The sequence below is a fragment of the Gallus gallus genome, chromosome 1 (assembly GCF_016699485.2).
Source record: "Gallus gallus isolate bGalGal1 chromosome 1, bGalGal1.mat.broiler.GRCg7b, whole genome shotgun sequence".
Classification (NCBI taxonomy): Eukaryota; Metazoa; Chordata; class Aves; order Galliformes; family Phasianidae; genus Gallus; species Gallus gallus.
Window position 1 is genome coordinate 177,580,027 of NC_052532.1, and position 27,785 is coordinate 177,607,811.

General features: G+C 36.7%; 1 protein-coding gene across 12 annotated transcripts in view; it reads right to left on the bottom strand.

Annotated features, from left to right (window-relative positions):
* SGCG (sarcoglycan gamma) overlaps positions 1-27,785 on the bottom strand; it is a 113,623-nt gene that overhangs the window by 49,287 nt on the left and 36,551 nt on the right. For 8 of the 12 annotated variants that reach the window (XM_004938804.5, XM_025146852.3, XM_046902167.1 and 5 more), the window contains one exon: positions 11,176-11,373. In XM_004938804.5, the coding sequence (XP_004938861.1) occupies positions 11,176-11,370 (195 nt within the window). In that variant the 5' untranslated portion in view covers positions 11,371-11,373. The remainder of the gene's footprint in view (positions 1-11,175; positions 11,374-27,785) is intronic. The other 4 variants (XM_015279196.4, XM_025146853.3, XM_417139.8 and 1 more) reach the window with 1 other exon arrangement.

Consider the following 27,785-nt stretch of genomic DNA (forward strand, 5'->3'; position numbering starts at 1 on the left):
TTTAGAATTTTTTTTTTTTGACAAGTGGCACAAATCCTTGCCCTACTCTGTAGGTATGATCTGATCACACATTTTCAAAGATATGACACTTTTTTTTCAATTTTGGTTAAAGATGAATTAAGAAAATTTTGAAAAGAACGTATCTGTTTTGCACTTGTGAAGCCAATGTTTCAAAATAAAAAGACAAGAAAGTTTCATGACAACTCACATATTTCCCAACACAGTTAATAAGAACTTTGTTTACATTCTAACTCTGTATCATTTGAATAATATTTATACATTATTGAATATGTTTTCCCCACAATCACATATACAAAGAAATAAGTATTTAGACAAGTGTAGTAAACAGGCACATATGAGGCTATTTAAGTGTGGAGAAATATGAATTCTTAGAATCATTTTGTTTGAGCAGGCAAGGAGGGACAGACAAGCTTTTTATCTGGAAGAAATTTCAAAAGCTATAAAAAAAGTAATTTCTTCCAAATATAGGAGAACATTGTAAGATGTACATAGTGTATGTATGGAGATGTTATCTGTGTTAAAAGTGGAGGACAACTAACCAGAGTTAAAATGGACAAAACAGGTAATGTAAATGTTAGTTAATGAAGAACAAGATTTGAAGATCTTGTATTAAACTTCGAAGAGCCATGAACATAAGGGTTTTCCATTTATTTCTGTGGACATGACAGGTAGATTTCTTAAAGTGAACAGATAAGCATTTGGAAAACCGGAATGGAACAAATTGTAGGAGTGGTCATGTACTTCCAGAGTTTGCAGATTTGGGGATTTGTAAAAACAGTAGTAAGGTTACTAGTAAAACCTTTATTACACTCATAACATCTACAAAGACATGTAAGGTATCATGGAAACCGCTGGTTTTCTTTTTAATTTATATCAGGGAGAAAGAAATTACAGTTTAGTCAAAGGCTACTGTATGATTCTGAAGAATGATACATTCTGTTCTGACTTTGTTTCCTACATACTCATCCTCTTTGAAAAAAAAAACCAAACCTGTAAATTACACAGTTTCTGTTGAGGATAAGAGAGAGAATCAATAAAACAATGGAATCCCAGAAGTATGATTCCTTATTAATACTCCTGAAATTGTCCTGCAGGCAGATCTCCACAGTTAGGTAAATGGATTTCTAATTCTAACCTTACCAAATGGGGATACTGATGTGGAAAACTGATTACTGGATAATATTCATTGCTCGTCTAATCTTTTGGTGCAAAAAGGTCCCAGTGTTGATGGAGGCCCCCCTGTGCGAAGCACTGCAGAAATGCAGTGAATGTATTAGCTGTGAGTACCAGTAAGACCGACAACACATAAAGAGGAACACGACATATAAACAAACATTGGGAGCCGTCAATAATGTAAACAAACAGAGGGAGCCACTATTTGAGAACAGTAATTACTTTTCTGTCTTACCAATTTCCACTGGAGCTCAATGGGCTCAGGTCATTTTAGTGTTGGGCTCAAAACCGACACTTCCCAAGTCCCACACTGAAAAGCAGCAACTGAGAAACTGCGTGTTTCTGATCTGATGGCAGGATTTCATGCATGAGATTATCTGCATGCAGAGTACAGAAATAGAAATTTAACCAATTTGTCCAATTTCTCCACCTCACAGCTATTTCAATAGGTTGGGCTTGACACTTTGGATGCTGAGTGGAGGGTAGATGAGTGCTCCAATGTGCCTCAGTGGCTTTGTCCCAGTGGAGGTTCTCTGGAAGTCCCTGATCCAATATTTTGTTTCCATCAGTGTCTTCCACCTCAACCATTCTGCACCATCTCACATTACTCTGAGAAATGTTACTGTAAATCTTCACTGATTGTGTGAATCTAACTTAATTGAAAAATGGCAAAATAGAACTCTTCAGGATTGTTCAGAGTGAAAACTACAGAATATTGGTGTTTTGATATGAGAAGTTTTCAGTAAAAAACAGGATTAGGATTTTTGAATAATTAAATATATTTTTAATTTTACTTGACTATTAAAAATGTAGCATCTTCAAAATGGCAACTAATTCAGTGAAGCATACATTTTTAATGACAAAGCGCATAGGAAAGCTGTACAGGTTCATTAGTGTATGTCTTTGCAGTGAAGGAGAACACTTGCTGTGAAAGATTGTTCTTTATCATACACTTTTATTGCTGTCTAGTCTGGTTTTAAATGTTCCAAATGATTGGTCACCCACAATTTAATAGGACATGCTATTGCACAGTCTAGTAAGTCACACTGTCAGAGAGTGTTATTTGATTTCCAGTTAAATATCTCCTTTCTTCATCATATTCTTAGTTTCATATTTTTCATATTTACTTAAGCAATCCTCTCCTTTAGTGCCTGAACTTATAAAGTGGTTAAATAGTTGTTTAAATAATTATTTAGTTACATAATAAGTTAATGTATTTCAAAGTACTTGTAATAGTCATTGATAGTGAGAGTGTGAAATCACAGTAGAAGAGAGTTACTGTACCTTTCAATGTTAAAAATGTTATAAAATTATATATAAAAGGTTGGTGGCCCTGCCTGTGGCAGGGGGGTTGGAACTTCATGATCCTTGGGGTCTCTTCCAACCCAAGTCATTCTATGATTCCATGGTTCTGTGATCTAGACCTTTATCATTATCTAACAACTAATGTATATATAATGTTATTGCTTAGTAAGATTATATAAGGTTACCTCTTCAATATTTCCTCATACAATTGAATGTAAATAAATTGACATTGCCTCATGGAAAACCACAAAATAATTAAAAAAAATAAATTTAATACTTCGTCTACAGTGAATATTAATTGCACAGGAGAATTGAAAAAGATTAGTGAAGTGGAAGACCACGCTCTAGTCAGCAAGTACAGAGCTCTTCTCAATTCCCATTGTCTATGCCAATATGTCTATGTCCATCTGAAGTGCAGATACAGGAGCAGGTTAAAATTTAGGATTGTAGAATCATAGAGTCTTTTGAGTTGCAAGGAACCTTTAGTGATCATCTGGTTCAAATTCCCTGCAATAGACAGGGCAAGAGCCACAGTCAGAATACATCTTGATGAACTGCATATTGAGTGCTTGGCACCCATATACAGTTTGCTCCTGTCATAAGGTGACCCACATATTTCTATAAGGCTTAGTATTAGGTCTTGACTTTCTCCTCATTAGTGACTCAGACTCAGGTCATGTTTAACATGGATGGAAGAAGAACATTATACTGAGTGCAGATTCAGGTCATGTTTAACTCACAGTGAAGATAAAGCTCTGAAGACCTGTCTGCCTGATTTCATAATTGAATTAATGTGGCGTTTCTGAAAAAGGTGTCCTGTTACATCAGAGATGGTGACCCTCTGCTCAGGCGTACTTTTCATACTTTAGTTTGAGAGTACTACAGTAACAATCTACAAATTCAACAGTGATCACTTTTAAAGGTGAAGTTCTGAGGAGCTGACTATTCTGCATGTGACAACATGGTAGGGCAGCTGAAGATGATTATACTCAGGAGAAAACGTGACATCAGTCTCATGAGCCTTGTTTTACCTGAGGAATATAAATATAATGGAAGAGTAAAACGTGAAAAGAAAAAAAAAAAGACCAAAAAACAAACAAACAAACAAACAAACAAAAAACCACCACAGAAATCACAAGTCTGCAGCAGTGCAAGCAAAAGATTATAGCTGTTAAATCATATCAGTTACATAACAAATTAAAAAGCCAAATACTTCTTGTTAATGCCTCCTGCTAAGCAGCTAATCTCTATAATGCTACAAGTATCGTATAAAACGTTATTCAGATTAGCTCAACACTGTCTAATTTTCCAAATTGTTTCCCAGTTACGCAGCCTTCTGGAGTCATGTCAACACAGAACTGGTACGTTGGCCAATTATTATGGGAGATATTTTAGATATTCATATAATTTGAGAATCTAATTTCAAATTATAGATCCTCAGAACTCTTGCTCATTTGTGCAACAGATCTAGACATCCTAATATCCTTGCAATTAAATCTGGCCACCACTGAGAATGAGCATCTTAGGAATAAAGTCTCTAGGGATAAAGAGTGGCAGTGATGACTGTTCACATAAGAACACGTGGTTGCAGAACTTAACTGGGACGTTACTCTTCCAGATTTTAATTCCTCCTTTCTCTGGGAAAATCTGTTCTCATATCTTCTTCCAGAGATCTATATCATCTAACCAAAAGTTCATAGTACATTTAATCTTGTGTTTTCTTTTTCTAGATTGTTCTTCATATAAATTCATTAAATACTAATTAGAGCAGAAGCTACAACACAAATCTCTGTCACTAAAAGCGAGTAACATAATCATCTGATAGTTAAACTGTGTGTTATCTCTAGTCCAATAAGAATGCAATTATTCCCTATAAATTAGAAGCTTTAATTAGAAAGACTGAAAAATGCCCAGTCCTACAGGCTATACCACAGTAAGGTCTTGGGAAAGAACAAGGAGATTACAAAATATTCTTACATTTCATATATTCAGTATTTTTCTAGTGAAGAATTTTATGATTTGGTAGTGTTTACAAGGATGAACTTTAATCTTATGTGACAGCATCTGGTGATGGCCTTAAAATTAGCATGTTACAAGCTGAAAGTTGGTGAATCATTTTAAAACTACACAGTCATTTTTATCAATTAAAATTAGCAATGTGAAAAAGGAAACTAAAATACATTTTCCTGTGAAGCATTTATTTATTGTTCTTCAGAAGCATAAGAAAGGTTAATGAGTTTCCTAGCAACATCAGATAGCCAAACACAAGACAAAACTTTTAAAAAATATCACAGTTTGTCAATATCACTCCTCTACTGGGGGGACTCAAAACTGGAAGCAGTATTATATGTACGCTGTAATTAGTGCTAAGTAAAGGTGGATAATCACTTCCCTTGGTCTCTCGCTCTGCCCCTGTTCACACAGCCTGGGACCCGTTTCATTTGTTGCTATGATGGTCACTGGTTCATGCTCAGCTTGTGGCCCCCCAGGGCCTTCCTAATAGATCTGTCTCCTGCCTGGTGTCTCAGGCTGGGACTTATTCTTTCCAAAATCAGGACTTTCCATTTGTCCTTCCTGAATGTCATAATGTTGGACCATTCCTGTTGCCTGTCTAGGCTCCTCTGAACATCACCCCTAGTTCTGACAGCATTGATTGGTATCTACAACTTGGTGTCATCTGCCAACTTGATGAGCATACATTCTTTTACCTCTTCTAAGTCATGATAAAGATATTAAATAGGAACAGTCTCAGGAGAGACCCCTGCAACATTTATTATAGGCCTACATGTAGGTCCCCATGTAGAATACAATCGAGTAATAACTACTGCACAAGCCTTACTGTCCAGCCAATTTTTTTACCCATCTGGTTACTCAGCCATCATGTGGGCAACTAGGATACAATAACATTGTGGGAGAATGTCAAAAGCCTTGCTGAAGTCAAGTAAATGACAACCTGTGCCCTCTCCTCATCTATATATCCAAACATTTTATTATAGATTGTAATGACATTGATTAGTCAGCATTTACCCTTAGTAAATCCATGCTGACTGTCCTCAGTTACCCACTTTTCCTTCACGGATCTTGAAACGTCTTCCAAGCAGATGTGCTCCATTATTTTCCAAGGTACTGAAGCAGGATTGAACAACTTGTAATTCCACAGACTGTCCTGTTGGCTTTTGTTTTTTGGTAGACAAGTGCAACACTGCTTTTGTCCAAACAACAAACATCTCCCCAGTCTCCTTAACACTTCAAACATGACAGAGAGTGACTTTGCAAGGGCATCAGACAGTTCTCTCTGAATCCATGGATGCATACCTTCTGGTCCCATTGAATTGTGTAGGCCAAGCTCTCTAGAGTCCTGGAAGAACTTACTGAAGACTGAGGTAAAGAAAGCAATGAATACCTCAGCCTTGTCTGTGTCTCTGGTCACTAACTTACCTGTCTCACTTGGTAGTTGCCACAAATTTTCCCTATTCAACCTTCTACTACTAAGGTAAGAAAACAAGCTCTTAATGTTCCTTTTAAGTCTCAACTAGTGCCAAGCTTTGTCTTTGCTGACACAGAAGTCTGACACATTTCCTTGCCCAGACAGTGTTTCTAAATTTCCTCTTGGAAACCTGTCCCTTCTGCCAGCTCTTCCATACTGCTTTTTGCACTGGAATACCATCACAGCTACACTCTCTAAATAAGCTAGGCTGCTTATCTTCTTGAGTTTCAGGATAGATCATTCCTGCATTTGGAGGATACTGTCCTTTGCCACCAGTATGTTTTCACGAGTAATTTTATCCTTCAAATCCTCTACCCTTGGTATTCCATATGTCAGGTCCAAAGATAAACCAAGTCTGCACTACTGAAGTCCAGAATCTGTATTCTGCTATTCTCCTTCCTCACTCCCTTCAGGAACTTAAATTCCACCATTTCAAAAACACTCCTACTGATTACCACATCCCTATACATCTACCTTGTTCATGAACAGTAGACTACTGTGTGTAACCTTTAGTTGACTCAGTCAGTATCTATATTCAGAAGTTATCCTACACACCATCTAGAAATCCTAACTGCTTTCATCTGGCCATCTTTGTCCTTGTGAGGGCTGTTAGAATTCCTCCTTTTCAGAGCTATCAGACACTTCAGAATTGCTCACAGGACTCCTAACACCTTAGTCCTGCTGCAGTCCCAAATTTCTTAGGATTCTTGATCTCTAAGCTTTTAGGATAGCATTCCCCTTTAGTTCTCAGAAAGTCTCAAAGCATAAAAAGTGGAATCTGAAATTTCTATTTCATGCACCATTTTGATCTATTATATCCAGGGAGCAAAAAACAGAGAAAATAAATCTCTCAATTTTTTTCAACCTTTCTAAGTTTCATGCAGAATGATTTTCTATTTCACTCTATTCACTATACTCAAGACATAATTATTTAATCTTGAATTCTCTAAAACAGCTGAATCAATACTTTTCTTCCCTTATTCCCTTGAATAACTTGAGATCCTGTCCAACCAAACTCCAGGAGAGCAAATGAAAATGTGGATGAGTCATATCTGATACTTGCAAATGTAGAGATGCTCATATACTATGTAAATGGAGCACTATGAGAAAAGGATTGCATTCTACCTTCAGGTTGTTCCTTTTCAGCATAGATTTCGTGAAATGGAATGAAATTCAGTTCAGTCATGCTTACTTAACTCTGAAGGCACCTCAAACAATGGAGTTCAGAAAAATCTCATTCTTTCATCATTGTTCTGAATTTCTACAAGGAAATTAAGATCTATTAATCCTGCAGCACACCTGTGTCTAATTCATATTCTCCCTTATCAGCTTAGCTTGTTTAGTAGTATTTACAGGAGAGCCAGTGCGGCTTCACCAAGGGCAAATCCTGCTTGACCAACCTAATGGCCTTTTGTGATGGTGTAACTGCACTGACGGACAGGGGAAGAGTCACCTATCTGGACTTCAGTAAGGCTTTTGACATGGTACCCAACAGCATCCTTCTCTCCAAATTGGAAAGATACGGATTTGATAGGTAGACTGTTCAATGGACAAAGAATTGGCTACAGTATCGAGCCCAGAAAGTGGTAGCAAATGCCTCAATGTCAAGATGGAGATTAGTGATGAGTGGTGTCCCTCAGGGGTCAGTGCTGGGACTGATACTGTTTAGTATCTTCATCAATGACATTGACAGTGGGGTCGAGTGCACCCTCAGCAAGTTTGCTGATGACACCAAGCTGTGGGGTGCAGTTAACACACCAAGGGTAGGGATGCCGTCCAGAGGGACCTAGACAGGCTCAGGCAGTAGGCCCAAGAGAAACTCATGAGGTTCAATAAATCCAAGTGCAAGGTCTTGCTCCTGGGTCGGGGCATCATCTATTACCAATACAAGCTGGGGGATGAAAGGATTGAGCGCACGCCAGCCAAAAAATACCTGGGAGTACTGGTGGATGGGAAACTGGACATGAGCCAGCAATGTGCTCACACAGCCCAGAAGCCAACTGTATACTGGTCTGCATCCAAAGCAGCGTGGCCAGCAGGGTGAGGAAGTGATCCTGCCCCTCTGCTCTGCACTGGTGAGACCTCACCTGGAGTACTGCATCCAGATGTGGAGTCCTCAGTACAGGAGAAACATAGACCTACTGGAGCATGTCCAGAGAAGGGCCACAAAAATGATCCAAGGGATGGTTCCATCGAGGACAGGTTGAGAGAGCTGGGGCTGTTCAGCTTGGAGAAGAGAAGGCTGCAAGGTGACCTGAGAGTGATCTTTCAGTATCTAAAGGGGAGCTAAAGGAAAGAAGGGGACAGACTCTTCAGCAGGATCTGTGATGACAGAACAAGGGGAAATGGTTTTAAACTCAAAGAGGGGAGACTTAGGTTAGGTATAGGAATAAAGTGTTTTAGAGTGAGGGTTGTGAGGCACTGGAACAGATTGCCTAAAGATGTGGTTGATGATCCATCCCTGGAGACTTTCAAGGTGAGGCTGGATCAGGCCCTGGGCAACCTGATCTAGCTGTGATGTCCCTGTGCATTACAGGGGAGTTGGACTAGATCACATGTCAGGGTCCCTTTCACCTCTAAGGATTCTAGGATTCTATTTATCACACTGTGTTTTTTGGGTGATGGCGACACGAGATGTGTCCATGGATTAAAACTTCTTCAGAGCCTGTTGAAATTCCGTTCACAGTCTCATTATTGTTTTTATCAGTAGACATAGCACCTAGTTTTTCTAAATCCAAAGTATATTATAAGAATATATTTGTATATACTCATCATGCTTTTTTTCTAAATATGTTTATCAACCTGACAAAGAATATTTCTTTTTTTTCTCCTACTATTTTACAGAGAAACAGTTGTTAAAATTTTATTAGCAATTAATATTCTGATATTTTTAATGGGGATGACATCTCAGTGCATTTTTTAAAATTAGGACTGAATAATTCTAAAGTATTTGCTAAAAATAAAATTCCTATTATTATAATAAAGCATAATAAATAGTATAATCTCCACATAGTATACCTGGAATACATAATTAACAAATATACAAGTATCACCAGATCTAAGAGATGAATATTTGCCAAATAACTGATGACTACATAGGAATAATATTTCAGTTACATTCTACCTCTTCACAATAATGGAAATGCTTAATTGGATAAGTAGGGTATTTACCAATCAACTGATTTCCTAGATGATAAATTCTTTATAAGGGTGGAACTCAAGAACCATAAAAATCAAATTCTGACAATATACTTTTACCTTTCTTTTTCAAACAGTTAACCACAATTTGGAGCCATAACATTTATTTCCATCAGGAAAACCATTTGATCATAATATTGGTAACTTCTGTGATTGTCATCCTCAATTGTTTTTAAACAGTATTTCCTTAGACACAGGAAAGGACTATGGTGCTTCAATCACTTCTAGGCTTTGAGCACGTTGTTATCCCAATTCTCTTTCTTAGATGCTAACAGCACTTCTGTGAATGCTATTTCCGGTATCTTCTAAATCATTTCTCAAGTTAACAGATACTCCTATTAAAACAATTTCCCAGTTCTTAATGACAACACACATACTTTTCTCAAGAGTTGTGACATCTACATGTACTTTGCACTTATATTAGTCTTGTTCTAGAGCTAAGTTTGATATTTCCCTAGAATTATCCCATACAAAGGAGGGCACAGCAGATAAGTCACTATTTCATTGGACATATGCCAGGATTACAGATTCTTTAACAGAGAATTAAGAAGAACTTTATAGCCACGGCAGGCATAGCCCATCCATCCGAAGAATGTAAACCTGCCCTACTTGAGCTGTTGTTACACTGCTCTTGTTGCCATGGCGTAAGGACATTCAGAAGTTTGACACATTTGGTGCCTCCTTCACAGGTATCTGGTAGCCTGAAAGTGGGGTTTCTGATGCTATTCTGTTAGTCCTGACTACGCTAGAGAATAACTAGAGAATATCTAGAATACCTAGAGAATCCAAAGCAACAGAAAATAAATTTAAAATCTGATTAAAAAGTACAAATTTCAGCCACATAGAAAACTATTTTAACAATTATTCATGTACTTTGTGATTCATGATGTGCAGGCACTAAGTGCTCATCTTCCATATGAACTGCCTAACAGAAAAATTATATGTGACCTAAGATGTTCCACGCTGTAATCTGTATGGCAGTAACAGTGCTGAAAAGAATTTATGTGGGGGAAGACACTAGAGGGGAATTCAAGCAGCAGTAATGTATCCATAAGTAGCACTTAAAATTAACCTACTTTCTTTATAGCAAGAGAATGTAGAGTATAGAAATGCTTCTAAGAAGATAAAATGCCCTTCATTTAGTGACAGAGGCGTAATAATGATAGATGATGGGAATTTTCTTCACAACACTCTTTCTTCAATGGCAGGGGCAGAGCTTTAAGGATTTACTATTATTGTTTCTCTTGTAACAAGTCTATTCATATCATCTGTGCATCACAACTGCATGTTAGGGACAAATCAGTTCAGCTTCAATATTCACTGATGCATTTTATTGCATTCTGACTAAAGCTACATCTTGCAGACTTCTGTAAGTTACCCTTCAATTGACTACACACAAAATTACATTATAAATATTAAAACATATATGACAGTGGAAAAATATTACAGTTATTCCTGAATAATACATCTGCTTAGCCTCAGGTGTGAAGTAGTATTAATTACCTCTGAGCTTTATTTAATTGGTCAAATAAATTATTCAGTGTTGGATGCTGATAAATAGGAGAAGGAAACTAAGAAAAAAAGTAGCAACTGTAAGCAATCTTTTAACACTAGTGAATTCCAGCGTATGAGAGAAAAATTACAGCACGTGTATTTATAAAATATAAACTAAACAGAGACTGTGAGACAACAGTAAAATACATTCTTCTTCACAGTGGTTAGAACCCACTTCAATAAAAGGTACCAATAACCTCAATAATTTAAATGGTTATTACTAATACAGACATTACAGATATTTATACTCAAAGACAGAACATAAGTATGTATTCATATGTATATATCAGCCAAAGTACAGATTACAACTGGGAAGGAAGAAAAAAGAACCATGTATTGCACACTGAGAAGCCGATGTGCATGTGAAATAAGGGGACAGATGAGGCAGGAAAAAGAAGAGAATATGAAAATAATGGAAAATTAATAAGGACACTTACTGGAGAAAACCACATCACTTTAAGAATCCAAATTGTCAAAGAAAAATTCACAACTAGGATGATTAGCAGGAGTAGAACAAACAGGTAGAGGCAACGTTTTCTCCAACCATAAATTCCAATTTTGTAGACATATTCATTCTTTGGCCTCTCTAGGCTAGTGCCTGGTGTTGTTGTAGTGTATTGTTCACGTACCATCTGCTATGTAAAGAAAAAAAAAAAGAGACTGCTTAGTTATTTGAGTTAAATTAAATATATACACATAAAAAACAAGGAAAATATAAAGATTTAATTGTACTTGCAAGTTACTATAAACTCTTACGATTTTAGCTGGAAAGTATTTTCATCATATCGCATTCAAGTTAAAGTCATAACTTTTTGGTATAGTCAATGTACTGCTTCAATACATGAACTGTATCAATTATTACTTTCAGGAGGCTCAAGTTTATTTTATCCTATGTAGTATGTAAACAATTCCCTCCAATTTTTCACAATAGTCTGATTCTTCCTGCACAAAAATTTTAATAGGATTACAGCACATAGAACAAAATTATTGCAGTGTAAAATTACTTCTAGTCTTGATAGAGGTGCCTTGTCATGTACAGCTTCAAGAACACTTCTACATATTCTTTCCTCTATTCAGTGAAAAATAAAGCATTCTTTCCGTCGCAAAACTTAGCTGTATAACACTGGAATGACAGAATTCATAGTCTGAATGTAAAGAAACAAAATGGTTTTTTGTAATAGAAAGGAAACAATTATTTCTTAGTTTGTCATATACACATACAGATATACCATCAGTAAAAACATTACTTACAGTATTTATACAACTTCCACTTTATATTACAAGTCTTAAAAAAGTATTTTCTGAATTTAAAGAAATCTTACCAGACTGCACTTCCTTAAACATGGAGATACTCACTAATTTCCACCTCTCCAGCACAGAGATAGCCAAGAATTCAAAACATTCATTAAAACTTGCATTTCAGACACAAGAATTAAATCTCAGCATCTGAAGCTGCTTATCAAGAACAGCAATGGGTAACATCTGTCTCATATCCACTGCTATGAAATGAAGAAAACATCAACAACAAAAAAAACCCACAACAAACAACCATGGATATCAAAAAGGAAATAGGTATTTTAAGTACTTCCTATGAGCTAGGTATACCCACAGGCATTTTGCATCCAAAAAGCAGCCAACTTTTCTACAGAGTAATGTTCCCAGATGAGGGTGCCTTCAGATAGGTTCCACATGAGGTCTCAGATCAGAACTTACCCCAGGGAATTAGAGCACTGTGCTCTGCACACACAGTTTTCAAAATGTGATCAAATGACATCTTTATTCTGCTGCTAAATTACTCTAAATCACTGAAGAGGTTCCTTCAGGTCTCCTGCAGAGCCATTCTGTGTCTGTGACAAGGATGTGGCTCTTAATACTGACCCCCATCTTTAGAAATACATCTTTTTTTTTGTTGTTGTTGTTGTTTCTATAGCTTCCAATCAAGCTACAAACTAGAGAAAATAAGTTTACAAGTAAATAGAAGCCTACACACTGTTTGTACATATGCAACATTCATCTTATTTCTGCGTGTACATTCAAAAATCTTTCAAAAGTTATAACATGTTGTTTATTCATAATAAAAATGGGACTTGATCATCAGCAGTTCATAATGTAACTGTGCTAAAGCAATGGTCTCATTGATTTGTTGCTGTTATCAGTCCCAGTTGCTCATGATGTTGTGCAGGAGAATATTTTCCTGTGTGGAAAATATTGAAGATGGAATAATGACTTTATTATTTGTGGAGAATAACAGATTCTGAAATAACTTATACCAACATTACTGCAAAACAGTGCAGATTTACAAGATGGCATTTGTATCCACTGCGTGAACTACATTTGCTTAAAACTACCAGATTATATTTTCCTGTTCTGTGCACTACTCAAGCACCTAGCATTGATTATAAGATGCTGTTTATGTATGAGTTACTACTCCTTTTGCTGCTGTCCAGCTAATTGCTATATGACAAATCAAGTCACTAACACAGAAGTACCTTCCTATTTTAAGTGTAATTTACCATCCTCTGCCAACCGAGACAAACTGGGACAATTACACATATGATAGACTTCACAAAATACTTAGAAAATCTTTTTTTCCTTGTGTTCATCTAAATCTTGAAAACTGTAACTTGCAGCATAGGATGCACTATCTGCTAACTTCTGACAAAAACAGATATACTTGGGGAAATAACTTATACAGTTTTTGCTCAGATTTAGTATTATACAACTGTCCAATATCCTAACATTGGGAATCCCCTGAGTTTCTTATTGTTTCCTTTAGTCCACACATGGTAAATGTCAGTATAACAAGAAACAAGATGGATGACAGATACAGAATTTCTGTAGTAACAGAAATTCCCTTCGCATGACAGACTGCTTGTTTTGAGGAGAAAAAAAAATCACCTTCTAAGAATACTTACAGGGTTATTTCAGTAGGGCTGTAGGAAAAGGGATCTCTCTTCAGAAACTGCACAATCTCATGAAATTAGCTGAGCTTTCAAAAAGCCTTTAGGTGGAGCACCTAAGCTTTTGCTTGTGTGTCTGTTCCCTACATCCTCAGGATAAATTTCTCAGTAGAAGCACAATCTGATAAAGAATAAATTAATTCTCAGATCTTCATGTTCTTACGTCAGTCTCACCACAGTGAGAGGCTGGGATTCATTTCACCATGAAATACCAACAATTTAGACTTCAGTATCTGAGCCAGAAAACTCAGACTCTTTTTATGGTCAATGAGATAAATCCACCCCTGCTAGGAATTATTTATCTGAATTATTTTAGATGCATACTTTAGACATGCAATGGACCGCACCTGAAATGTGATTAACTCTTCTGCATAAAAAGAGGAATAAAGAGTGTCTGGGATGACTTGCACCTCCTCACACCTACACATTTGGTCAAATTAATTGCAACAGGAATGATTTCCAGAAGCATTTAACTGGAAGATGGAACTCTCTTGATTCTTGTTTTCCTCATTTCTGTTTTCACTCTGTCGTAAAATGTGTATTGTGTGAGTGGAGGGTTTTATACATAATCTATTATGTACTGCTGTTTAATGAGGCAAGGTTAAAATCCATTATGCATTTCACCAAAAAAACTATGAGTTTTGTGATTGCTTTCAGCCCTTCAGAAATTCCACAGGGGACATCTCCCAGTGCAGTTTTGGTCCCTGCACAAATTATTTTTTCTTGACAGAAAATGGTTCTATTGTTCCCAAGCATTAGTACTGCTGGAGATGGCTTCGGTCCTAACAAAAGGATAGTGCTGTCCTTCGAAATACATACAACTTTTCTAATTAATATAATGTTTCATGATTTCTAAGAGAATTAGCAGCGCAGTAACAAGCAATTAAGAAATGCTATAAGAATTTATACTGTTGGACGTCCTTTTCTGGAGGAATCAACAACTCTGAGTTTTGTAATGGATGATGGTATTACTGATTTTCAAGAGACTTAATTACGTAGAATAACCTTAGGTTTGTTTGGAGAAATCAAAGAGAAATTCCTTTATGGCTTGGAATTGTTTTAAAAAGCTGGACTGAAAGGAAAAGCCCTACATGGAGTGTCAGAGTCAATCCCCCACAGCTGTCTGGGGAAGTCTGATACTTGAAAATATTGCATGTAGCACACAAAATTCATAACTGTTGGAGCACATGTGTAAGCTGCTGTTGAAACAGCTGTGTATTCTTTACACTTAACTAATAAGATACTAAAGATACTAAAACCGCCTTCTGGAAATGTGTAACCATGAAAGAACATTACTTTGGACCTACTCCATTTTTTTATGAAGCTAGATTTGGAGACTAGCCTCTGTGATTTCCATGATTCAGAGGACCAGGAAGCAAGAACTTTTTTAATATTAATATCTAGATATTGAAAGACAGTAACTGATGTTACTGTTGCCTTTAGGTCAGTTTAGTCCTCAAGCTCAAAAGCTATTCTGCCAGCTCTGGAATATTTAATGAAGATAGTGTTTTGAATTTGCAAACTTATCAGTAAGCCTGCTTGGGAGGACAAGCATGAGTTAATTACGTTATTTTCAGGAATTAGTTATGTGTAATGATTACTGAAGACAAAATACAATTTTAATTGAAATAAGTGTTTTTTGGGTGTTTTTCTTTTTTCTTTTCTAATTTCAAATAAAAATGTGTTTTTGCTAGTCCTGTTCACAAAAACCTGTTTTTTTCATGAACATTAAATGCTTAGAGGGAGGGGATTTTGCCCCTCTACTCTGCTCTCCTGGGACCCCACTTGCAGTACTGTGCCCCGTCCTGGTGCCCTCAGCTCAAGAACACAAAGTTGTTGGTGCGAGTCCAGAGGAGGGCCACGAGATGACCAGAGGGCTGGAGCACCTACCCTACAGGGGCAGGCTAAGAGAGTTAGGGCTCTTCAGCATGAAGAAAAGGCTCCAGGACCTTACAGTGGCCCTCCAGGGCCTGAAGGGGGCCTACAGGAAAGCTGGGGAGGGATTTTTTATAAAGGCATATAGTGACAGGACAAGGGGACATGGTTTTAAACTGGAAGAGGGTAGATTTATATTAGGTATTAGGAAGAAACTCTTCACTGTGAGGGTGGGAGACACTTGAACAGGTTGACCAATGAGGCTGTGGATGTCCCCTCCTTGGAGGCATTGAAGGCCAGGCTGGATGGGGCTTTGAGCAACCTGGTCTAGAGGGAGGTATCCTTGCCTATAGCAGGGAGTTGAAACCAGATGAACTCTAAGATTCCTTTGGACCAAAACCACTCTATGATTAGATGTTTATCATTATTCTGTATTAATAAAGTACTTTGTCATTCTGCCATATAGCAAGCAATTATAATAAGCAAATGGAAAGCAAAATTTTAAATACAAAACTGCTTTAGTTCACTAATACAATAAACAACTAGAATTCAATTATAATTATAATAATAATCTATAATTATTATAGAATTATTAGCACTTTATATCTTTGGACTGTGTGTAACTATACTGGGACTTTCAGCAAAGAGAGGAAAAGCTTAGCACTCAAAATTCCTTTTCAAGTTGAAGTTAAGAAGAACTGGTGAGGTCTTGTGAACAAATTTGCACCACTGATGCTCACACAATACACATTCTTTTGAAAAAACAAGCAAATAAACCACACCAGTCATTGGAGCTTTCTTCTTTTTATATGAAGCATATTTATTTACATTCAAGAAGATTATATGTGTGAGGCTGAAAGAGAGGATAGAGTGCAAGACTATAATAGTTAGTAGAAAGACCATGTGAATCATTTTAACCTTCCCTAAATTCTTTTGTCATTATAAACAAACTGTAAAGTGAAATAAAATCACGTCAACTCAGGCAAGTGAGAACTATTTTACAGTCTGCATATAGTATCTTCATGGAACATTATCTTCATTAAAGCTTTTATATAACACATCGGGCTAGATGTGTATTATTATATAGTAGGAACATCAGAAGTACATTAAGACTGACTTCACAATTCGGTGGCATTCAGGCATGCAATAAAAGGCACACTACTGCCTTTCTGGGGACAGAAGAGTTCACTGATGAAGAAACAGAAAAAGCTTAGCACGGCTGTAGCATTTTCATGCCAGAGGAAAAACTTGTTGATAGAAAAAGTAGGAGTGATCAGGAAGCTTTGGAACCCATACGGAAGTGCTTCCAATTCAAATTCAGACAGACAGGGAACTTCAAACTCTTATGACTAGATGGAAAGTTTCTAATTCCTTTCAAACTTCTCTCATTCTAACATCATATATTTAATCTTACCTGGTTTTGATTTGCTGTGATTATATATATGTATTACTATATGGTATATTAGTTTCATTTGTAAACAAATGTCATCTACTTAAAAGAGCTGGATCCCTGCTGCATAATTTGTGGAAGTGGGCAGAGAAATACACATGGCCTAGCTGACTGTTTGCATACCTTGGAGTGAAAATATATCTAATAATCTTGAAATTATTATAATTAATATCTTTACACTAATGAAATAGATGAAAAGTAGTCACTGACAGAATAGAATGATAGGCTATATTAAAAATTATTATTTGTTGAATGTCTGTGTACTTTTCAATCTCACTTACAGTAAAAATATTTTTCAAATGTTTTCCGTTTTTTTTCTTTTCAAGTTCTAAAATACAGTTTGGATTCCTCTACTGTGAATTTACATTTGACCTAATGGTGTTTTTATCTTTGTTTTTCCCATGTGATAGAACTGGTGTGTTATTGATACTTCTAATAACTTCTCCTGCACTTATACTTAGCTATTCTGTTCTACCCTCTTGGTCCATCCAAACGTCTTTTTAGTATGTATTTACCATGAGAATCCAACACAATATTTTGAAATAGTCACCATGCAAAATTTTGTTTCCTCTTGACAGAATGCTTCCTCTTTATGTAATGTCCCTTTTTAAAGTTAAGAACAATCGTTGAGATTCTTTGGCTCTGACTGCACCATCAAAGATACCTGCTCTAACATCAATATTGCCATTGATATGGCAATATATAATATACCCCTTGACAACAATATGAAAGAAGCTCTGTGCACTGATCAGAATTAAGTCAGAAAACGACTCTGCTTCTTGAGAACAGTCACTGATGGGATTGTAAATTGCAGTCTGATTATTGGATCTAATTATGACATTTATACCATGAATGTAAAAGAAAAAACAAAAATGGTTTTTCTGATATTGTTTCTGATCTACTGCAGCAAACCCAGGTATGGTCACTAACAATGTAGTCTTTATTATTTAGTTTCTATCAATTAATTAATTAATAATTGAATATTATTATTAATAACCTCATTGCTATATCCAAAAATAATACAACATGAATATTATATTCATATTATTAACGATACAATTATTATTCTATTCAGCTCGCACAATTCAGTAACTGAAGAATCAATCTAATTGATATAATTGCTTCATCAATCTGCATTATAGTAAACTTCTGTGAACACATTACCACTTGCATGTCCCATTCTGTATTTCCCATATGCTTTTATCTTGTGTTACCCACTGACATTTTTCTTTCAGTTATGTTTTTAATATGACTATTAAACTTCATTTAGCTCCTTAGATTCCTTAAAGCAAAGCATTTTAATTATTCTGTCTTATTTTGAAGCTGCAGAAACATGTATAGTTTTCCTTTATTTCCCATTCTTCTATGCATTTTCAAACTGCCAGCTTATGTTTTACTCTATAGATATGTGGCTTTTATGACTTCCCTCTTCATATCACACCAACATGTGCTACTCTGCATTTTTCAGCTTTCCCTCAATCTTGCTTAAAAAGCTTTAACCTTTTTATAGTATCATAGACCGGTTCCATTTCCGTTAAAATGAATATGCCATTTCTGTTACTCATACCTTCTATTCTGCCTTAATCATGTTCTTTCTGCATGGCCTTGCATGGAGGAGTAAAAATATTTAAAAGATTGTTACTGTGGAAGTCCTGGTCTTCAATTACCCATTTCCTGGTCTAAATTTTGATCCTAGAACCTATTAGCTAGCTTTCTAGACTCAGTAAATTCAGTCTTTTCCTCAATTTCAAGGTCATAGACTTGCACATTCTCCTGGGTCTCAATGACTGAATCAGCAGTTTACCACAAAACACTGCTGCCTTCCTTTACCAACAGACAAATAAAGTAAGATTTCTTAAATATTGATAGAAGGTACAGATTATCATACAGGTCCTCAACTCGCCTTCAAGTTACTTGCTGAACAGCAGGTCAAACTACTGTTGATGAAGCTTCCCCAGTCTTGCATACAGCACTGGAATTACTGGTGTTCGCAGTCAAGAAATGCTTTATCTTTTTTCCATCCTTGTAAAAATTTTGGATATATTACTCTAACATATCTTCAGTCTAACTGCAGTAGTTGGATTTGGTTAGAAAGGAGAAACAAAATGATCGATTAACTAGCTATTATGGAGCTAGTATAAAATGTGGTTCTGTTGCAGTCACAGAGGAATATTTTACTACTATTCACTTAACTAAGGTTTTATGCTTAATGAGATGTTCTGCCTCTAGCATATAAATATACTGCATTTCCCGAGTGAGCAGGAAGTTTCATTCTACTTAAATGTTGCCAACATATGTGGATGAGAAAATGGTGATTTCTAGTTTAATATAACAACTTAAATTTTTTTTCAACATGATAAAATTCCTACAATTCTCCCAGTGTACAGACACACTTTAGTACTCTAGTAATAAGTCTGTTGTCTGTCCCAAGATGCAGCTTAGTTTGACATCTTCGATGACATGGTTACCAAAGTTTTTGTAGGGAGGCAACTTTTTTCTGTGAATGCTGACTCTATTAGCAACCTTTCTAGGATGTTAAGAGGTTAGAAAAATGAACAGCTCAGCTAAGATACCATATGCAGAACTTCCATCACACCACCCTCTTTCTCCAGTCCTAATAGGGAACTACTTGAAATTTCTTATAATGTCTTGCAAATTGATCTGGAAGAGGATTAAGTCACTTCAGCTCTCAGTAACTGATAAGCATGCAGAAACATTGCAGAGGAAACTCTGGTCTCAGTAATAGGTGTTAAGCCTTGTGTGGCTTCTTAGTGTAACCTTCGCTTCCTCTTAAATGAAGGAGGGGGAAACAAGAGATCTACACTTGCTTGCCTAAGATACTTACACTCTGTCACTGTCTCACTGTTGGGAATTCTCTACCTGTGTAGATTCCATAAATATACACTCTTTTACAACTTCTTGTCCACTCCATGATTTATTTTAGTAATATTTGTAAATGACTGTTTACAAGGGTTGATAGGACAAGGGGGAATGGTCTTAAACTGAAACAGGGGAGGTTTAGGTTAGCTATTAGGAGGAAGTTTTTCACACAGAGGGTGGTGAAGCACTGGAACAGGTTGCCCAAGGAGGTTGTGGACGCTCCATCCCTGAAGGCATTCAAGGCCAGGCTGGATGTGGCTCTGGGCAGCCTGGTCTGGTGGTTGGTGACCCTGCACATAGCAGGGGGGTTGAAACTTGATGATCATTGTGGTCCTTTTCAACCCAGGCCATTCTATGATTCTATGATTCTATTTTAGGGAAATACTGCTCATTGGTCACCTACTTGAAAGAATATCAAGATAGATGTCATAAATGGAGGAAGTTTTAGAAAACTGAAATTAAGAACTCTTGTCCATTATGTGATAAACTGATGAGAATTACAGCTGTCCTTTGAGACAATGGGAGACAAATTGAGGATCATACTCAAGCCCAGATCCTAAAAAGCTACTCAGCTCAGGATGCAACAGTAATTCTTCTGGAAATGAATTCCAGTGAACTCACAAACTTGAAATTGCTTTCAGATCTTTCAGACACATACAGCTGAATACCTTGGGTTCAGAAGTCATCCAAAGGCTATTAGTGGTGAGCACATAAACACTGTCAATTCCAATACTGTAACATTCAACCTTCATCTCCTGACTTGGTGCACTGCCACTCCTTCCCACATCCCTTTCCTATATCTGTTATTGAAAATGATGAACAAGTCAAGAAGAGAAGGAAAGACTAATTACTGTTTAAGAAATCTGCTGGAGGATAAGGAATTACAGTGAGAGTAGCGTGCTGCACAGCTTATAGTATAAGAGAAAAAGGCAACGCCCACTGCTTTTGCTGGGAAGCCTGAAGTACAGTGGGGATACTCCCTTTATACTGGAGATGCACCTCAGCCTGAAAATAAAACACAGCAATTCACTTACATTTATTATTTTATATGATGGTACTAGTAGGGTTCTGTGCCTCAGCAATGCCTGACAAATACAAGAGTGAATCAAAGGGGGATGGTTATCCATCCCCTTTTCATTCCTTTTTCTCATCAATAAGGGAAAATAATAATGAGAGGAAATAAGAGTTAAATATGAATGCAGAGAACATTACTATTAAAAAAAAAACTTTATTGGTAGCAGTAATAATTCTATCGCCAGTAATTAAAACATCAGTTTTAATGAATTCTGAATGATAAATAATACATTAAAGACTCTTAAAAATCCTTCAATAACAAAATCTCCTTCTTAATCAATAAACAAGGTATTCTGTGATAACTTGCAAAATAAACACAATGAAAAAAAAACACCTAAATGAATTGAAAGAACAAGTAACACCACAGTTAAATCCAACCCTGATACTAAGAGAAACAGACAAGTCTTTAAATGATAAATTTAAGCTCTGCAGCACCTATCTCAAGACAGACAGATGAAAGGAAAAAGGCAAGGAATACAGAGAGCTAACATGTCCTTAAGAAAAACAGCACACACAGGCAGCCACTGAGGCTGGCAGAATCTTGCTTCTCCCTCCTCTTAGAAGTTAATAAAAATCCTGCCTTTATGGAAAATAAGAACAGTGCACATTTAGTCCACTGTGTAAATGGCTTTCTCACTAAAAAGGACAAAACAAAATTAAAAGCCCAAGGATGACTTGAGGATTTCATACATTTTCCATCTATAAATAACAAAATGATAGTCCTTATAGGATTATAAATTACACTGAGAACTGAACACTGCATGCTCTCTTATTCTGATCATTTGATCTTTCCAGGTATCACAAAGCTTTTCTTTGGGCCCTCTGGGGTGTTATTCTTTGTACGTAATACAGCTTTACAGTGTGATCTGGGTATTAGCTGACACTCCAAGAAAAGAAACAGACAGGAGATGGCTGCAAAATTACCGATTTTTTTCTATAATCTCAATGAGAACGTTTTTGTTCACTAGGATTTGAGTTATTTTAGTCAGTGACAGTTAAATTATTCTCTTATTCGGAAGAGACATGAACACTACACAGTGCAGATAAGGCCTTTCTGTTCAGTCCTTATTACGGTAACTCATTGGAAAAGACTGGCATTGAATTCTTAGATTAGTTTGCAAGTAATTTTGTGGACAACATTCTGAATAAGAAATGTGATATTTGCAATCTATAGTATCTAATTTATGTTCTTATGACATCTGACACATCCCAGGCATCCAATTTAAATCATTAAAACTGAAGACTGCATGCTGTGCTGGTAAAAATCTGCACCAGTGGAGGTAGCACACCGTTGCTGCCACTACTGCAATTGTATGATGTTGGCCTGTGATGTCAGAGGCAGATGTTGGTGGTATGGCAGTAGAGGTTGAATCTTCCCATCAATATTCTGATACATGTTACTGTGTGACAGATGGCAGCAGAGGGGCAGTCTGACACAATGGTGTTTGACATGGAAGTGTGTATGGAGCAAAGGTGTGTCACAGCGTTCCTCTATGCAGACAAAAAGCCACCCACTGATATTCACCAACACTTGCTGAACATTTATGAAGACCAAACAGTGGATATGAGCACAGTGAGGCGGAGGGTGGTGCATTTCAGCAGTGGTGACAGTGACAGCACATCATCTCTTCTGGAGCAGATCTTTCTGAGAAGAAAGATGTTTTCATGGTTGGCGAAAACGCATAGCTAATGGTGGTGTCTATGTTTAAAACTAGTGTTCTGTAGCTGAGAATTTTCTCTATCAAATAGAGTTCTTGAGCTCTTTGTATCTGTTGTAGTTTCCATGGAAAAAAATAGGAGGCATTACTTGTGGAGAATCTATGTATATTTCCATTACTAGAGTTCAAGCTTTATGGTAACTGTTCTCTGAGACTATTACTTTTGTATTTTGATACTGAAACTATTTACAAAATGAACATAATTGTTTATAACAAGTCTTTAAGCGCAGAAGAATCAATTCAGGCATTTTTCCTGTAACAAAATCACTAAAGCCCAGGAAACTTGTACTGAAGCACATGTAAGCTTTGTAGTCCAACAACCAGCAGTTTCTGAACTACAGTCGATGAAATATTATTTGCCAAGAACACAATTAACTCACAAAACCCCTCTATCCTAGGAAAAAATATTTAAAACTGAGTCATCTGATCAAGTGGTTGGCAACAATGTCTATGGCAGGGGCCAGGTGACCTTTAAGGTCCCTTCTAACCTAAGCCACTCTATGATGGAATGATTCAATGACATACTTAGAGACCTAAGAAGGTGACAGTAGTAATTCTTTCCTTGCCAGTGTTCTGTTCTTTATCTGAAGCCAACCATCATAACATCTATATAGAATGGAAAGGGCTTTCATAAACATTCTTAGCAGACATGTAACATTGCAATTGTTTTATTATTAATTCATTTATTAATAAATGATAGTTAGGATGCAGCTACCCTGTTTAAGAGAATAAGAGAGTTTAATAATATGGATGACAGACAGCCCTTTGACTCTTCTAGAGTCATTTGTGAATTACTAGTACAGATCTAGCTCTCAATTTGGATTTTAGTTACTTGACTTTGGTACCTTTAGAATGCCCTGGTCTTTCAATTTCAATTTTGTGTAACTTCCGAGATCAACAAACAAACAGACAAACAAAAGAACAACAACAACAAATAATAATACAACATACTATTCACATGAAACTGACTCATCTACACAGTTCTACTCTTTCAATCTTGGCAAAACTGCTTTTAGTCTTTTATGTGGACCTGGATAAGGAAAGAATCATATTTTGTGTCAGAGTACTTTATTTACAGTTGGACAGTGACAATGCTAAGGAACCCCAGATTTCCTTCTGAGTATTAAGTGGGAGCGTCTTACATGTCCCAGAAACCAGATCAGCTCTTCTCTGGTAAAGCTGTGCTTACCTCTGTTCTTTGTTTTCCCTATGCAATTATCTCATTTTTAAAATTATTTCAGACATTCTCCTTTGCAATCTGCTGCATTACTCCCAAGTTTTGTTCAATTTTCTCTACTTACTGTCTTACTATCTTCCTTTCTTCTTTTACACAGTCTCAGTCTTTATTCTCTGGCTCTTCTTCCCCTTTGGTCCCGATTACTATGCTCAAAATAGCTGTCCAACTACTACATACTTATCTTTAGTTCTTAATATGTCTCCTCTCCCTCTGATCCTTTAATGCTTAAATTTATTGATAATTTCAGCCCTTTTGACACATCTATCCCTAGCGTTTCTCCCAGACCCAATACTCTTGGGTGACCAGAATCAGCCCTTGCCTCTTTGAGGAGCCTGTCTCTAAACACATCTTTCCTCTCCTTGTTTGGCTTTTGCTTTCATTGATTTTAAATCAAGTCGTCTTCCATCTTTCCTACAGACACCAGCAGAGGTATAGGAAAACATCTCACTGAGAGCGTAGATTCTTATGGGTGAAAGGACCTCAGCTCTCATCTCCACTTCCAGACTCAAATCTACTGCAGGGAAAATTGTACTTCATCTCTGTGAGCAGAACTCACAAGACTTGCTGAAACATTTCTCTCATGTATGTTGAACTGCAATCTTATGGGTTCAAAGAGACAGATTTTCACAGGGTATAAAATGCATACTTGCTTTGGTGCCTATTGTCATTCATTTGCTGACACTTTTTGCTAAGAATTCCCCGACCTTACATCTAGAATAGTAAACCTGCCAGGGTTAAGGCATGCATTGTGGATATCAGCAGGTTCAGCTGACAGCAAAGCCTCTTTTGGCTCAGCCTTTGCCACCTGGCTCCCTACCAGGCATGACCAGGGCCACTTTTTGACCACTTTATGGGGACAGTAGAGATGAGGGCTCCCAAAAGAGCATTGTGTTTTTCTGGGGATGAAAATTAGTTGCACAGATGCAAGCTGTGTCATGCCACTTGCCTTCAAAGCTGAGGATTAGCCTTTGCTAGCAGATATGTGGCGTACTCCAAACAAATAAAGATGAAATTCAGCCATGGACAAGTGAGTATTGTCCGTATTGTCCACTCCAGAAATTATTTCTCCCTCATTGGCTTATATTAACAAGAGCTTGTGATAACATTTAAGTGGTCTTAATTAAATACACTGAATTTAATAGTAAGAAGTTCCAAAACAGTAAGCAGCAATTATTCTCTTATACAGAATAAATTCAGTGGACATCTCACTAACTTTGTTGAGGAGATTACCAAGATTATGGAAGCCCAGAGTGGTGACAAGAATGACATCTGTTACACAGTTATAAATCTACTCCTCAGAAAAAAGTTCCTGACTCTGTAAAAGGGAATAATCAATCACCTGAAACTGGAGAAGTTTTATCACCTTGTGACAGTTCAGAGGAAGTGAACTGTTGTGTGTGACATGGTGGTTTCATCAGGCTGTGCAGCCTGGCAAACAATTTGGCATTTCAGATGTTTTGCGACATTCAAATTCTTACTCTCCATGCCATATTTTCACACCACAATTTGTTGCACCTGCAAAACCACTACATTCAGACCTGGAAGAAAGCGCCAGACGCAAAAATAAGGAAATGCGAGTCTGCCGTTCCCAGACAGCTCTATGGAACTATTTCTGTATTCTCACTTACCTATTAAAATCTCTGCTGTTCTCTAGAGAAAAATCACTTGCAGTTGTATTTATAGTATCCTTAGTAAGACCTAAAACCTACAGCAACTACAGAAAATACCTATTTTTAAGGAATTACGTTTGTTCTTTAAGCAAGACTATGTGACTTTGAGTGGCAATGGAATGAGCCCACGGTACATCTAGAAGTTTAAACTTAATCCTAACCAGGGTGACTAATTAGAATTCCGTCTACTTTAGAATGGCTTTCCTATCTTTGGGTATTGTCGACATTAAGGAGCTTATTTGCATATCTCACAAAATAGATGCTTCCCATGCTAAGTTAAACTTTACAGACAAGATCTGTAGTTTGCTATTCTCAGTTGCAACGAAGATAAGTTTTTCATGTACAACACAATATTATTTCTTAAGGGCAAAGGCTATTATATGAAAACAAGAATTGTTTTGGGGCTTTCAATTTTCCTTTAATGGAAACACCATCAAGAATCTCAAAGCACTGGTAGGCACAAGTACTTCTACATCTTTTTCCCAGTTACCTGTTATCCTTTTTCTGGTTAGTTATACAGTGGAGTAAAGTGGGACAGATGCACCAGAATCACAAAGCGAACTCAGTGCCTGGAGTCCAGGGCTGCGGGAGGAACTGGGAGATCTTGGCTAAGGGTTCTGAATATCCTGAAAGGCTGGAAGTCCTTTACGAACATGAAGAAAATGAAAGCAGTCCCTCTGCTGGAGACAAATTATTAAATAATGTGTGCTGTCATCCTCTCATGTGGATCTCTACCAAACAAGAAAACTTCAAAAAAAAAAAAAAAAAAAAAAAAAAAAACCTTTAAAAAAATCATTTGCATGTTTTTAATTTCCAGGTGTGTGATCCTTTCTGTGACACAACAGTAATCATCATCAAGGCCAAAATGAGTCTTGCAGAAACTCTGTTCTCATTATAATTTATGCTTTACAAGGAGCAGAACTTTCAGGAAAAGTCCTTTAACATTATCTTTAATGTTGTTCTCAGGAAAAGCATTTCATGTCCTCTGTGCTGGAAGAGGCACTGTCTGTGACAGAATAAAGAAGCAGCTCTATTTAAATACATAAAAGCATATAAATTGGTATAACCTTTTCTCTTTTTCCTGTGCTTGCTTCTACTTTTCTTAAAATACTAACTACTTCTGGGAAGAATGCTGCTGTGTCTTTACAGGCATACTCCCAGTTCACACAGTAGACTTAAGTACAGTGACAAAACAGATACAAACACAGACAACTCCATTCTCGAGTGCAGTCCGTTGTTGGCTGAGGACCTTGAAAAGTTGTGCATTAGCCCTGTTAAATGATTAAACACATTATATGGAGATATAATGGTCTTCTGTGAATCTTTTTTGAATAGTGAGGTGAAAATATATTGAAAAAAAACCCAACAACAATGGAACAAGATACAGAAGCTAGAGATGAAAGTGAGCCCTCATGTCTCCCCTTCTTAATTTAAGTGATTCATCACAGATAGGATTCCAAAAATCTGAAAGAATTACTTGGTATTCAATCTAGAAAGTCTTAATTGTACCTTTTTTGAAAAGACACGTATAACTAAACTGCAAATTTGAAATTCACTTCCCTTTTCTGCAGTGAGGTAAGCAAGACGCATTCCCATTTATACTACCTCATGACATATTTTAAATGCCTCCCCTTTTCTGATGAATTTTTTGCATAAGACAACACAAACTGATGTGCTGCTTTTGCACTGCAGTCCTCGACATAACAGCGTTACTACACATTCTTATTTACACAGGAGAAAACAGATTCATTTAGATGTGTATTAGACACATAAGGAAATCATCAAAACACATGTACAGCAGAAGCCTTTTTAGGTGATGTTAACTTCAAATGTTTAGGCAGCAACTGCCTCCATGTTTCTTCAGCAGCTGTGACAAAGCAGTAATGCAAAAACACAGGAGATGAAGAACAAAGCAAGATGTATAGATACTTTTCATAAATATGCTACTTATTGGATTAAGCTAGCGGGAAAGATGCACAAGTTACAAAACACATATCTCATCTTTCCATTAGCTGTACAAATAAATGAGGTAATAAATAAATAAAAGCTAGCATTGCATGTAAAGTACATACATATTCCAAAACACACTGAGAATAAGATCTCTCATTTAACATCTATGCTCCTTTTTTACCTCAAAGTTGATTTTTTAATATAAAGAATTTTAATGGAACTGGAAATAAGCA